Genomic DNA, 15405 nt, shown 5'->3' on the forward strand with positions numbered 1-15405 from the left:
ATGTGATTTGCTGTAACTGACCTCTCTATTTTTATAGAAACATAGCATATAAATGAAAACAGTGACAAGTACAGCAGTGTGCCTGGAAATTGGTGCAAACGCATACTGTGTCAGATCATGTTAAAACTTCTCATACAGTTTCAGTGGGTTTTTAATTAGAACACAATAAATGAAAAACCTTAAATTTTTTTGAAAATTGAATGTTACTGTGGCAAACTGTATTGTTACTGTTCTAAGTTATAGCTCTTCTAGATGATATAATTTCACCATTTACAACTTATTTCTACAAAAAAGAAACACAGCAAGTTGAATTTGGTGAATTTTATTATCCTGATAAAAAGAATACTCCCACTGATAGTTTTCAAATGGCTTAAAAAGTAAGCTTTGTCTTTTTTTCTTTTGAATCTTGTATAAAGAATGATGACAACAATTAAGCTTTTATAGACATGGAACCTCATATTTACCAAATAATTTTACCATGTATTCCTAACATTTAACACTGAAGTCATTTCAACATTTTGAGATTATATAATTTGTCCTGGTTGGTAGTATTTTAACAACGTGAAATCTTTGTACCCAGGTACCCATGTTGATGACTGGTGAAAAATTTAGGTATCCAGATATTTTGTATACATGCTGCTGAAAAAACTGAATAGGACTAGTAAATATGGCTATTTAAATGGTCCTGGACTGATAACGAGTCACTTGGGGGCGATGTGAGTTCTGCAGAAGGAAAATCTGGCTGCTCCTCCTATAGCCTGGGACAGGGCCAGGCATTGCCTCTCAGGGGGCTCAACAAAATATTGCTGACTGGCAGGCAAGCTGGCTGACAGTTTTACACCGCCCCTGCCTGTAAAATGTGAGTCACACAGGCCCTGCAGCACATTCATTTCCCCAAGTCTAAAGGTGGAGCTGCTTATGCTTTAGATTCCATGTCAATTCTGTGTCTGTGTAAGGGAGAGAAGAAACCCCCAGAGTATCAGAAAGGGAGGAGTATGTCCTGGAGGTTTCTCCAGCGCCAGAGCTTCTGGAGCTCCAGACCAGCATGACTGGTGACTTGAGGGTCAGAGTCACATGATATCACGCTCAAAGTGGCCCTGCGTTCCAGCCTTTATCCCCTTTCAGAGAACAAAAATCAGCCAGGCTCTACCAGCCCTTCTCCGGAGGTTGGCAGAGCCAGCAGTACAACTGGTTCTCACAGAACTTGTTTTGAAGTAGCTTATGGAAATGCAGTTACTGTCCCTTAATGGTCACTTTTACTGCATACTGATGGGGAATGTGATTACAGGGTGGACATCTTTCACAGAAATGAATTTCTCTCTCTCCTACTTTTGTTCTCATTTGCGGCCAATTGTAAAAAGTCTGAAACATAGAAAATTACTTGAGTTATAGCATAGTAAATAGGGTGTCTTTCTTCAATTTTGCATACCGATTTTATTTTTAGGAGATTACACACACACAAACACACACAAACACACACATACACACACACATATATACATATACATACATACATACATATACAGACACACACACACACACACACACACATATATATATGGTATAGATTCCCCCCTCCTCATTTCTAGCAGCTCTACACAGAATCACACATTTTAATGAGTCTAGGGCACAGGTGTTGCAGGGAAAAAAAATAATGATGTTTGCCATTCATCTTTCAAATTAAATAATGTGTTTTTAAATAGTAACTTTTTTCATAATACATTATAGGAACAACATTTATCTGTCACATTTTAAAAGATGTATTTGTAATAAATGTAAATTACTTTTAGAAAATCAGTAATTAGGCTCATCAAAAAATAAACAATCTGCCACAAAAAGAGATAATCTTTAGCATAGTTAAGTATAATAACTGTTATTTGAATAAGTTAACAAATTAGGGTAGATTGCTTCTATAATTCATTTCCTATAGCACGAGTTTAGGTTACGGCACTGAGATTCTGGAGCGGGGGTGGTGACGGCATTTGGCACCTCATACTTTGGTAGAACACAAGTCTCACATTCAAAAGCTCAGATTTTCTTTAAACTTGATTGAGATATAGTACATTCATCAGTGGGGCTTAGAAATGGGAAATAACAGAATTTTTGTGTCACTTTTAGAACTATATCATCATATTAGAATTATCAATCAATAGCTGTCTGATTAAATATGAAGGGTGAAATGACTTAAAAAATTTGATTGAAATCAGCCTGTCAACTTCAGGCAAAATTCAAAAATTCCATTTCTATCACAGCGCTGTTAACTTGTCCTATGTTCTTTCTGCAATTGCTTTTGGGACCTGTTCTCTGTCTCTCTGTGTGGATAAATGAGAGCCTCTTCCTTAGCATACACGTTCCCCTCCCGTTTGATTCCTCAGCCTTGGCTGTGATTGGGGTTGTGACAGCACAGCCTTCCACTGGGGAAGCAAATGTGATGACAGTTACTTGAGACAGAAGCATAAAAGGAAGGGCCAGAGCAGGAGACACAGCCTTTAACCTAATCAGCGTTCATCTTCGGGCAGCAAAGGCCGTGGGCAGCTCTATGAGCAGGAGACCAAAATGGGGAACACTGTCACCATGCATGCGTTTGGTCAGAGGATATAATTGCAATCTGGAGAACCATGTTTTCCTCCCTCAATGGAAGAATTTGAGGCCCTAAATTATTCAGTTACTTCCTCAAATTTTCTGCTCTTCTTCCAAGAATGATGTAATAAAATAATGACACTAAAAATGTCATTTGTGACTCTTTTTCCCCCTTTTGCTTCACAGTTGTACTTGCATTGTTGGGAATACGTCTTCCACCTAAATGTCTTCTTCAGGTAAGTATGTGCCATGACCAGTTATTCTGACTAGTCTTTTCCTATCATGGCTTTGTTGACTCAAACTCACATTTTAAGGACATAGATACAAAATACATATGCTAAAAATTTATTAAATGTATATTTAAAACATAAGAACTATACGTACCTTTCAATGAGATGATTTTCATGCTTGGAGAGAGTTACATTCTACCTATGCATATTTCTATGTTGTTCTTCATCAAGGTTTAGAGCATTTTCTTCACAGGCTAAAGTTTTGGAGTTGGGATGCAATGCAGCTATGTCTTGGGGCTGCAATGCCTTTGATAAGAGTCCCAGAACTCCAGATTCGGCTGAGTCAGCATTGTGTTCCTCTGGCAATCCAGATTCACCTGGGTTTTCTGAACTTTGTTTATCACTGACCAGCCTTGAAGGAGTAGATGATGCGGAGCTTTCTCCACAGACATTGGAAGCCTGGGGTAACCCATCCACTTCCTTTCCAATATCAGATCCTTCCTGAGGGGGAGGATTTGAAGAAGCCACCAGGTCTGCATCATCAGCTGAGAGAGAACTGTCACTGAACCTAGGAGAGCCTGCTGCTCTTTGTAATGCCATTGAGGCCTCACCAGGACCTGCGGGCTCATTCAGAGGGGCGCTGGAGAAACAGGGTTCATCTTCTTCAGGGTCTTCCTCAACACAGGCCTCAAAGAAGCATTCGATGTCTTCCCTATCTTCTAGGCCAGAGTCAGTAATGTCCAGTGGCAACGGAGTGTTGCTCTTCTCTTCTACATAATTGGTGACCTCCCCACAATCACTGTCATGAGAGGACAGAGATAAGTAGGAATAAAAGTCTCCTTTTCTCAGCTGGATGGGCCGGTGAGAATGTTCTAACACTTTCTCCTTGATTTGAGTTAATGAAGTAGGAGCAGCTGCCTCAGTTTCAGGTTGAGATTTACTTTTTAGGGCAGTGGAAGCCATGTCAATGATTTCCTTAACAAAGTCATGTACTGAACAATCTTCAGCCTCCTTTGGATGGAACACAACTGGCTCACAGTCACAACAGGAAATGTCACCGATAGAGGCATTTTCCTCAATTTCGTTTTGTTCAACTGCTAGGCAGCAACTGGGAGATTTTCCAGCCATACTTGATGCATCATTAGATGAAGATTTCAGTATGTCAGAGTCATTTCTACTAATAACTCTGGTTTCTGAAGGCAGTTCTGGGCAAGACTTCTCAGTGGGAGTAGAAGCAGCCCTTTGATTTTCAAAATGGTGGTGGTTTTGACATTTTGAGGGGAGATGTCTAACAGTTTGGGGGATAAATTCCTTTCCAGCAGTGTCTGAATCATCTGACCTATCCATAAATGCTTTGCACTTACAATGCTCATGCTCTGAAACCCTTTTCCTGCTCGAGCCACGATCTTCTGATTCCTTAGAAATCCCATGAAGTTTGTCCTGTGTTTCTGGAGTACTTTCAACATTGCCATTTTCCATGTCAGCCACATAAGGATCTTTATTAACTTCAAAAATATTTTTCTTATTTTCACTCTTTGTCCCTAACTCATGGATGTCAGATAAATTCTTACCATTTCCATTATTTTCAGAGAGATGTTTTGTGGAGCCGTTTAGCAGGGCCTCAATGCTCAGGGTATCAGAGGGATTGGTCATCTCACTACTGTTTATATCCTTACTGCCCCTTATCTCATCACTGAGATTATACCTTCTCTTATCTCTAATCAAGGAAAGCTTTGGTCTAATCCAGGTGTGCAGTTCATTCTTTATATAGTCCAGCCCTGACATCAAGTGGCATTCTTCATAAATTTCATCGTCTGTTGCAATACTGGAGTCATCATCCTCATCTTTGATGCATAGCTCTTCTTCTGTCAGGGTGAGGGTAGAGCTGGAGAGGAGGTCACTGTCATCTTCATCATCAGTGCAAGCAGAGGTGCAAGAGACATTAACAATCATGCTGACATTGACATCGCTCTCATCAGCCACTGAACGAGTTAGGCGCTTCCTGAATGAAGCATTTGATTCCGGGATCTTGTTCTTGTGTAACACAATATCCTCTGAGCAAAGAGAGAGTTCATCACTGCTGCTAAGTTCTGTAAGAGATGCCGGCGAGTCTTCATTGATAGAAGATGCTATGTCCAATGACAGCTGGCCGGTCAAGGACATCTTTTGGGAACTGCTTTGAAGAGTGATATCGGAAACACTTCGCTTTATCTTTTGCTCTGAGGGGCTCTGGATATTCTCCAGACGATTCAGGAGATCTAATGTCCTTTTACTCAGTTCACCAACTGAGCCACTGCTCACGCTTATGTTCCCAGAGCTGTGACAGCTAAAAAGATCTTCATTGCTTTTATAGGATGTCAACCAACTTTCTAAAGAAGTGCTTCGCTGGAGGCCATCACTACCATTTTTAAAGATGCCCAATCCGAATAAATCACCCCCTGGAGAAAGGGACTCAACAGATGAACTGTGAGATAAAAGGGAGAGCTGTCTGGCATTCTGCATGCCAGTGAATGTCTTCTCTACATCACCACTTTTATATGAACTGTGATCCATTTCATGGGATGCACTTGCCAAAATCCTTTCATGGGGAGGTGCATCTGGTTGTAACTCTGTAGCTTGATGTTTAGATTTGCAGGATTTTTTATCAAAATAAAAGCCATGAAGCAAGGAATCCTCTCCATGTGCATTTTCATTTTGTGACTGTTTCATTATCATTGGTAATTTGAGTTTTGAGCCTTGGAGGTACGAGTAATCATAAAATGTAAACACATCATGTTTTCCTTGTAATTCTTCTTCCAAACAATCAGGGGTATGTTTGGTAACACTGTTTAAATCTCCAACTTTTCCATTTACACAACCCACTAGTGAAATGGATGACTGAGAGCTATTTGGAAGCTTAATGGCTTCCTTCTCATCTTTAAATTTTTGCTCTAACACATTAACGACATCTCCCCTTTGCAGGTCCAGATGTTCGGTTTCAGGGACACTTGGGGACCCATCTACCACATTGAGCAAGCACACTTCAGAGTTGGTAGTGGTATCAGTGTCTCCTTCGCTGACGATTCCACTCTCACTGCCTGAATTCTGGCTCGTGTCTCCTCCATAGCATGGGCAGGACTGCGCCAAGCTGGAACCCCCTAGAAGATCTGGCAAAGATTTGGTAGATGAAAACGAAGAGTCTTTACTGAGACTCTTAGTTAAAACACTAGGCTGTGCCATGCTGGTGTGCTTTAGGCTGTTCTTCAGGAATGGCATGTGGTTGTCCTCATAGAGTTCCACATTGTGGAGGCTGTATACTTGGTAAATGTGTGGACTGGAGGGGGCAGTAATACTTGAGGCATACTGAGATTCCCCACGGTCACCTTCTTTTTCTTCATAACCAGATCCCTCACTACCTGTCTCTTTCAGTTTTAAGGAAGGCATGACAGGTTGAGGTTCTTGATCAAGGTCATGTGATTCTTCATTCAAACTAATTAACTTGTTACTTATATCAGTTTCATCCCATTCCAAGGCATCCTCACTGGTCCCATTGAGGTCCATCAAGCCAGGATCAATCACATTCAAAGTCTCCTGTGTAAGGGGAGGAAAAAGAAGAATTAGTGAACACAAGCATGAAAATTTTATTCATTCAAAATGTCTTCGAAGAGTCAGGAAAGAATTTTTCTTCAAGCATAGATTTGAAAGATAGCAGAATTATCAGCTCTATTTCTCTGTAGAATAGCATCTAAAATTATTGAAACAGACTGTTCTATCAATAGTAATTTGTCACAAAAAGCAATATCATAGATTACAATGTAAGATTATTATAGTCAACTTGTAATTTATAGAATTAACCATTTCCTATTCATTCATCTACATTTTTAACCTTGGATTGAGTGAAGATAAAACTCTCAGGGAAAGAAAAAATATATAGCCTATGATATCTCTTAAGGTACCTTCATTCTGATACTGTCTTAGTTCTGGAGTTCACAGTGGAATATTGTCTGCAGCCACGCATGGCGAAGCTCCTCCTGCCTCTAGTCCTGGATTTTCCACTCAAAGCTGTTTTGACCAGGGAAATGGCATAAAGTTGCAGCTACCTGCAGAGCCATGCCTTTCCTTTCCTTTGCCTTCCCTTTCAGGGAAATGCCTCTTTTGAAGCTGCCCTGCCCCCAATAAGACCTGAGATGAACAACACTGGACTGGTTTCCTCACCTACATCTTCCTGGACTCTGAGTCTCGGGACCAGCGCTCCAGGGTGGTCCTTTATCACAGTTCTCTCATTCCCTCTCTTCCCAGCCTCTCTCTTCGACAGCTTCCACTTTGGTCCTTGTTAAATTCTTTCACTATTTTCAGTCCTGTTCCTATTTCTTACAGGCAGGAACCTCCCTCTCTAGCCTACCTCCTGCACTAGAATAACAACTACCTGAAGACTTTCCTGGCTCCCAAGGATGCAGGAGCCCAGATTCTCTTATGATGCTCTCTGCCTGCACAGTTGGGACCTGGGATACCTACTCAGACTTCCTGGTTTTTAACCCTGTTGAGATAGAACTTGATACATTCTGGGACATAGTAGTAGCTGAACTGGCTCTTGGACTCTGTCCAGATTCGTTCACCATCCTCACTTGCTGTCCAGTGGTCGTCTGGATTCATGTGAGAGTCAGGAGAGGTAATATAGGTACTGCAGGCCCCGCCAGGGTCAAGGACAGACAGAAACACCAACAGAACTCTGCAGTTCAGCCTATGCTTGTGCAGGGTAGCGGGGCACATGAGCATGACTGTAGAACCACGTATGCAGACTGGGTGAAATGCTGGTTTTGCTGCTGATCTGCATGGCCTTAGGCAAGTTGCTTAATCTATTATCTGAGCACCAGTCTCCTCACATCACGTGTTAAAGGGGGCTAGCACTATCTTTCAAGATAATTCTGAGCTTTTAATGAGTTATGCATGTGAAGCAGTCAGTTTAAGGTAGCTATAATTCTATTTAAGTATATTATAATGATTACGCTGTTACAGTTGTCCCAATTTTCCCCTTTTGCCCTCCTCTGCCTGGTACCCCCCTTTCCTCCAGGAATCCCCTCCTTAATTCATGTCCATGAGAAGTGCATGGCTTCTCCACTTCCTATACTCTTCTTAATATCTCTAACTATTTTGTACCTACCAATTATGCTTTTTCGTCCCTGCCCCTTTCCCCCATACCCCCCTTCCTCTTCCCAGCTGATAAGCCTCCAAATGATAATTCTTAATGCACATAGACTTGCTCTAGGGTGAGCCTTGAGTCAATTAATAGAGGGTTCTCCATTCCCACTTCATCCTCTCCTTCACATCAGTCCTTTCAACTTGCTCTTAAAACTACAAGGGATTCATGACTGGGTAGGTAGAGAAAGGTGTCATACAGTATAACAGGTCAGCATATTTGCATCACAATTCAGATTTACTTTAACAGTCTGGTTGCAAACCAAGCCTAATGCTTTATTCCTTGATAGTGGGAAAAAGACTTCACGAGCAAAACATTAGCAGAAGTTTCTTAAGTCCTCAATCCTTCCTGAAACTAATAGTTAAATGATAACAGCAGACACATTGAGTATAAAATTCCTATTAGCACTTTATTATACTGGATATGTAAGAGATTATCTGTACGGCATACTTAAGTTTAAAAGAGTCCAGTTACAAAGTAAACATTAATTAAGGGATATTTTTAAATTTTATAACAGAAATCTTCCCTGCTGCCAATGTTACAGCAGTTAATTTAGCACACCGGCACTCATCACACTCACTTAGGTATGGAGTACATTCACTGTGATGAATTTTTATTAGAAGTTCTGTTTATTCTTTGCTTGCTGATAAAGGCAATACTAATGACTGGTTAGTATGGCTAATGAATGTTAAAATCTTCAGCTGCAGGAACAATCAATCAGTCTAATCAAATAGTATATTAATTTCAAATACTATCTGGCTGACAATACACTCTGAGAGCGCTAATAAATAATTGAACTAGTCTTTCAGAGGAGCTCTCCTTGTCACTCTCTGGTTGACGCTAACATTTAGCAGCACAGATTTTTGATGAGAGTCCCAAACCCAGGGCTCACACTGGATATAGGAACTGTGCCATCTGGGTGCGTGCCGGGAGCTTAGCCCAAGTGATGCCGGAAACTCGGACTCCTCTTCCATGACAGAGTCATTTTCTGACCAAATGCCACCTCATCAGCTTTCCAAATGCAAGACTAACAAAGTATAAAACTTACAGTAGTACCTAAAAGAACAAATCCTTTGTTCAATAAAGCGGGCGGAGTGGAAAATTTCCACAGAAAATGATTAAGCTTTTAGATATAATATTATCTTTTCCCCTTCTTAATTCTCTCCTATATATCTTTTAAATTTATTGTAATTTCTGAAAGAAAATTTTGTATGTCAATTCCAAGGATATCTGACAACATCCATTAGTAAATTGTTCACTTTAGACTTTAAACTTTGCAATTAAAAAGTACTACTCACCCTGCCCTTATTCCCTCTCTTCTGTGGTGGATTTAATTGTCAATATTTTCAATAAAATCTCCATTTTCTCAAGATTTAACCTCACATATAAAACATACTCTGGGGGCAAGAACGTGGGGAAAGTTTCCAGGAGAAAGGACATTAGAAAATTTATATAACTAAAAAGTTGTCCTTGAAGGAGAGGTATATGTATAGAGTCATATGGTTGGTAGGAAAATTGTTTGTTGCTATTATTTTTCTAGAGGAATTGACTGAAACTTAAAAAATGCAAGTGTTCCTGTCTTTGACAAAGTGATAAATCAAAAATGGATGAGCTGGAGAGCTTGTAGTCAGATCACCTGGGTTCCCAAGGGATTGGGGTAGGTGGGGTTAACTCACTCCCCATCTCTTATCCTCACATAGGAAAAAAAATGGATGTAAACAAAACTTAAGAACACTTAAAACCAAAAGAATGCTGAGTAGTATATGTTATTCCAATAGAGTCTGCAATTCCATACATAATTCTGAATTAAGTTAATTCATGCAAGGGTCTTTTATTCATAAACTTGCTTCACTGGTACAGAATTTTGGCCAAACCCAAGGGCTTTAGATAAATAATTACAGTATTCCCTCACTTATCGTGGGTATTATGTTCTAGACACCACCCCCCCGTGATAGGTGAAAATCTGCGAAGTAGGAACCTTACATTTATTTTAGTATTTATATATATTTTAAGGCTTTATAAACCCTTCCCACACACTTATAAACCATTCCCAGTCCCTTATTAACCTTTCCCACTCCCTTATTAATCTTTTCCACACTTTTATAAATACTACTTATGTTCTTAAACATATTCTACACTCCTAAACCTATGTAACTTTAACAACATACATACACAGTACCACAAAATCCCGCGATATAGTGAAAAATCCACGATAAATAATTAAATATAACATTTTTAAAAATCCCGCCATATAGAGAGGAACTACTGTATACACAAACACACATCTTTACAGATCTGCTCAAGAAACAAGTAGAATTAATTGGTGCTAGTTGGAAGCAGGTTATTTGTATTAGCACAATACATACAGAGAAAGTACTATAAGTGGCTGGAGAAATGATGACGAGAAAGAAGAGGGGGAGAAAGAGGAGAAAAGAACCAAGATTCCAACTTCAGTAAGTAATACAATCCAAGTTAACGTCCTTCTGTACTTGTGTGTCTTTAATTGAGTAAGGTCTCCCAGGAGTGCGTTTCTGGGATTTTCTTAAAATCTGAAGTTAAAGGGTGAATTTTTATAAATGATAAGAAATACATTATCAGCTAAAGAGTAGAGATGGAGGAACCTGGCATTCTATAAAACAACTCAACAGAGATTTGATACAGCTACCTCTGAATTCCTTTAACTTCCTTTAAAATGTTGCAACTTTTGAAAGTCTAAAGAATCTTAAAAAGAACAGGGTGTTCTTTTTGTGATTCCACTCAAACTTGTGGTGCTCAGAATGGAAAAATCATTAGGAGGCCTTGCAATTTGTGTTTCCATTTATTCTACATCCAGCGGTTTATTGAGTGATACCACTTGCAAAGCCCTGGGAGAAGAGATTTATCTGCAGAAAGGTAGAACAAAAACATACAAATAAATAAAAATAATAAAAGCATAACAGCTTTAATTGTAATTGAATAAAGATATGTATATTCACCCTAAGGCAAAAAGCAAGCCCACAGTTAGAGGGAGCCATGAACAGAAGGGAGAAAATTATATATATGTGATATATATATCAAAGTGGCAGAATCAATTGAAATGAGGGGCAATTCCAACCTTCATATACTCACTCCGATTTTTTGATGCAATAGTGTCCCTAGCACCCACCTCCAAATCTAAAACCAACGTGTCTGAAAATTACCTGCATACTTATTTTCCTAAATTAGACTTAGGTAGAAGTTAAAAAAAATAAAAGACAAAGACAAAATGTATCAACGACCACAACAAACAGCTAGTTTTCAGAAAATGGAAAGGCAACTTTTACCAAAACTGAGTTTGTATTACCCTGCCTCTTATTGGACAGAGAATTGACTCAGAGTTAGCAAGAAAAAAAGATGAAAAAAGAAATAGGGTAAAAGCAATGATGTTCGCTATCAACTATTTTGGGATTTGGGCTAGAAACTCAAACAGATCTGAGGTTGAATCTAGATCTCCCTCTCACATAAGCTCTGTGATCCTGGACAAGTTACTAAACATCTATCTACATGCTTCAGTTCCCTCGTTTGTTCTTCCAAGGTAATCACGGGTCATTGTGTCTACCTTAGAGATTGTTGGGAGCTTTAAATGAGAAAATTTTTATAAAATCCTATGCAGGGGACCTGGCAGACAGGAGAGGTACAATGACTGGCAGCTATCAGCATATTTTCCCTGTGCTGAAGTGAAAGGATGATAATATAATAGTATGGCTAACTAAATAATCATAGCAGTGTTTGTGATAAAACTAGTGATTGGTTGATTAATCTCTAATACAATCACATGCATAGAATTCAATGCAATAAACATCAATTAGGCCCCTTACTCACTTCCATTGCACTGTAAATGGGGAGTCAGTTTGTCTTTGCATGTCTTGACTGGGCTTATCCCTCAGCAATAACCAGATGAGGAAGGACACCTGCTCAGCCCTCCGTAAGGCCTACAGCTCAAGGACTTCCTATGTCTTGAAAATAATCTTTTCTTTTCTTTTTTAAGGCAAGTCCTTTTTCTGTGAAATTCTATCACAACTGATACGTTACAACAATCAATTACTGCTCACTATCTATCAAATTGACAATAATGTTAAAGTAACTCATCTCAACTTAGAAAACTCTTTGAAAGTCTGTCTCACATTAATGATCAAAAACTGTTCTAGTGAATGCTCCTTTTCAGTAATGAAACTGATCAGAAACTCAAAACAGACAAATAAAGCCCCAAGATATCTCACAGATATCACTAAAATGATTACCAACATGGACATATTTCCTAGTCTTGATTACAAAGATATTTCTGAAATAGTTGAAAATAAAAAATCCATTAGAAGTTTTAAAAGTAAGTTTTACAATAGAAAAAAATGCCTTAGTTCTCAACAGGGACCAGAGACAAAAGGGAGTCCAATAGGGAGAAGCAGGGATTTTCCTCCCAGATCTATACTCCATGGGGTCTTTCTGTCCTGTTTCCTCTAGAGCCTCAGCACCTAAAATAGTGCCTGGCAGAAAGTAGTTTCTCAGAAAATACAAACTGAGTGAACTGAAGGAATAAAGGCTTGTCCATGGTCTTGTGGCTGTTGAATGGCTCTGGGGAAAGGTCTTGAGGTTAAACTCTGCCTTGGGAATACCGCCTGGAGAACTTCTGACTTCCTAACTGGTGCCACCTCTCAGTTATAAAAGCTAGTAGCCTCAAAAACACTGGTTCAGTGAAAGAAGCCAGACACAAAAACTCATATACAGTTGACTTTTTTGTTTGTTGTTTTGTTGTTTTTATTTAAAAGTATATTTGATTAATTATGCTGTTACAGTTGCCTTAATTTCTTTTCCTTTTGCTTTCCTCCACCCAGTACCCCCCTTCCCTCCAGCAATTCCACCCCCCTTAATTCATGTCCATGGGTTGTCCTTATAAGTTCTTAGGCTTCACTCTTTCCGATATTATTTTTAACTTTCCACTGCCCATTTTGTACCAACCAATTATGCTTCTTAATCCCTGAACCATTTCCCCATTTCTCCCCCTTCCCCCTCCCAGCTGATAGCCCTCCAAATGAGCCCATACCTATGATTCTGTTCCTATTCTGGCTGTTTGCTTAGTTTTTGTTTGTTTGTTTGTTTTTTAGGTTCTGTTTTTGACAGTTGTGAGTTGTCATTTTAATGTTCATAGTTATGATCCTCTTTTTCTTAAATAAGTCCCTTTAACATTTCATATAATAATGGCTTGGTGATGATGAACTCCTTTAGCTTTACCTTGTCTGGGAAGCACTTTATTTGCCCTTCCATTCTAAGTGATAGCTTTGCTGGATAGAATAATCTTGGTTGTAGGTCCTTGCTTTCCATCACTTTGAATACTTCTTGCCAGTCCATTCTTGCCTGCAAAGTTTCTTCTGACAAATCAGCTGATAGACTTATAGGAACCCTTTTGTATGCAATGCTTTGCTTTTCTCTTGCTGCTTTTAAGATTCTCTCTTTATCTTTAACCTTTGGCATTTTAATTATGATGTGTCTTGGTGTAGTCCTCTTTGGGTCTAGATTGTTTGGGACTCTCTGTGCTTCCTGGACTTGTATATCTATTTCCTTCACCAAATTTGGGAAGTTTTCCTCCATTGTTTTTTCAAATAAGTTTTCAATTTCTTGCTCTTCCTCTTCTCCTTCTGTCATCCCCATGATTCAAATGTTGGCATGTTTAAAGTTGTCTCAGAGGTTCCTAAGCCTCTCCTCATTTTTTTCAATTCTTGTTTCCTCATTCTGTACTGGTTGATTGTTTATTTCTTTCTTATGTTCCAAATCATTGATTTGAACCTAGTTTCCTTCCCTTCACCATTGGTTTTGTGTGGATTTTCATTCATTTCACTTAGTATAGCCTTCACTTCTTCCCTTATGCATTTGCCATACTTAAGCATATCTGTCAAGTCTGTGAGCATCTTTATCACCAGTGTTTTAATCTCTGCATCTGTTAGGTTGACTATCTCCTTGTCACTTAATTCTCCCATGGGAACCTTAATCTATTCCCTCTGTTGGGCCATAGTTCTCTGTCCTCACCTTGACAGGCTCCTCTGTTTTTCTCTGTGTCTTAGGTAGAGCTGTTGTACCTATTATGTTTTAAGAGATGGAGACTTCGGTATTTGTCAGTGCTGAGAGACCCATTTTGCCATGCTGTGGTGCTGTATGTGGGGTAGGGAACAATGTCACTTGCTCAGCACTCACCACTTTTCCAGGTACTTCTCTCACTTTGCATATGGGACTGGAGCCTCTCTAGCTGTTGCTCTGGTCATGGTCCCCAGAGTGGGTGGGTCTACAATATTCTAGGACTGTGGGGGCCTCTAAACAAATGCAGTCTTCTGAGAGACTGGCAGTTTCTTCTGCCACCCTAACCCCCACCGGTTTTCATAGTCAAAAGCAATGAGACTTTATTTTCCCCAGCACTGGAACTGTGAGCTGCACAGTCTGGTCTGAGGCTGGGATTGCTCCCCAGGTGTCCCTCCCAACTCTTTTAAACATGTGACTGTGCTTTCTGCTGGCCTGCCACCACCGCTGCACCACACTGCTTCCTCTCCATCCTGCTCCACCCCTTTTATGTGTCTGGATGAGTACTTCTTCTTTATATCTTTGTTTGTTAGACTTCTATGCAGATCAGTTTTCTGGAACTTCTGGCTGTCTCTAGTTTTTAGATAGTTGTATCCTTCTTATTTGGGGAGGAAGATGCAGCATGTCTACCTATGCCTCCATTCTGGCCAGAAGTCTGACTCTTAAACAATATAGGAGTTAGGAGCAGTCAAAAATCCACGGAACTTTTTACTGCCCCAAAACTTAACTATTAATAGCCTACTGTCAACAGGAGGCCTCACTGGTACCCTAGAGAGTGAATTAACACATTTTATATGTGTATTATATACTGTATTCACACTATAAAGGAAGCTAGAGAATAGAAAATGTTATTAAGGAAATCATAAAAAGAGAAAATACATTTACTGTATTTTCTAAGAAGTCCATGTATAAGTGGGCCCATGCAGTTCAAATCTGCATTGTTCAAAGGTCAAGCTTATTGCATGCTTCCATTTATATGAAATATCCAGACTAGATAAATTCATAAACAGAATGAAAATTGGTGGTCCCCAGGGGTTTGGGCAAGGAGAGAGTAGGGAGTAATTTCTTAATAGGTGTGGAGTTTCTTTTTTAAGTGATGAAAATATTTCAGAACTAGATAGAGGTGATAGTTTTACAACATTCTAGATGTACTAAATGTCATTAAATTGCTCGCTTTAAGATGATTAATTTATATTATGTCAATTTCACATCAATTTAAAAGAAAGCTAACAGGAATCCTCAGTCCTATTGAGTTTCAGAGACTGTAACACTATCAACATAATAGGACTTCATCACTCTACTGGGGACCTTACTTAGAAAAAATATTACAACAGATAA

The 15405-nt window shown here is 39.4% G+C and overlaps 1 protein-coding gene across 2 annotated transcripts in view; it reads right to left on the reverse strand.

Moving 5' to 3' along the window:
* AKAP6 (A-kinase anchoring protein 6) overlaps positions 1 to 15405 on the reverse strand; it is a 513452-nt gene that overhangs the window by 6313 nt on the left and 491734 nt on the right. For both annotated transcript variants that reach the window (XM_090270150.1, XM_090270149.1), the window contains exon 13: positions 2965 to 6380. In XM_090270150.1, the coding sequence (XP_090126276.1) occupies positions 3006 to 6380 (3375 nt within the window). In that variant the 3' untranslated portion in view covers positions 2965 to 3005. The remainder of the gene's footprint in view (positions 1 to 2964; positions 6381 to 15405) is intronic.

Source organism: Furipterus horrens, unplaced genomic scaffold (genome assembly GCF_987537825.1).
Source record: "Furipterus horrens unplaced genomic scaffold, mFurHor1.1.pri manual_scaffold_3, whole genome shotgun sequence".
Lineage (NCBI taxonomy): Eukaryota > Metazoa > Chordata > Mammalia > Chiroptera > Furipteridae > Furipterus > Furipterus horrens.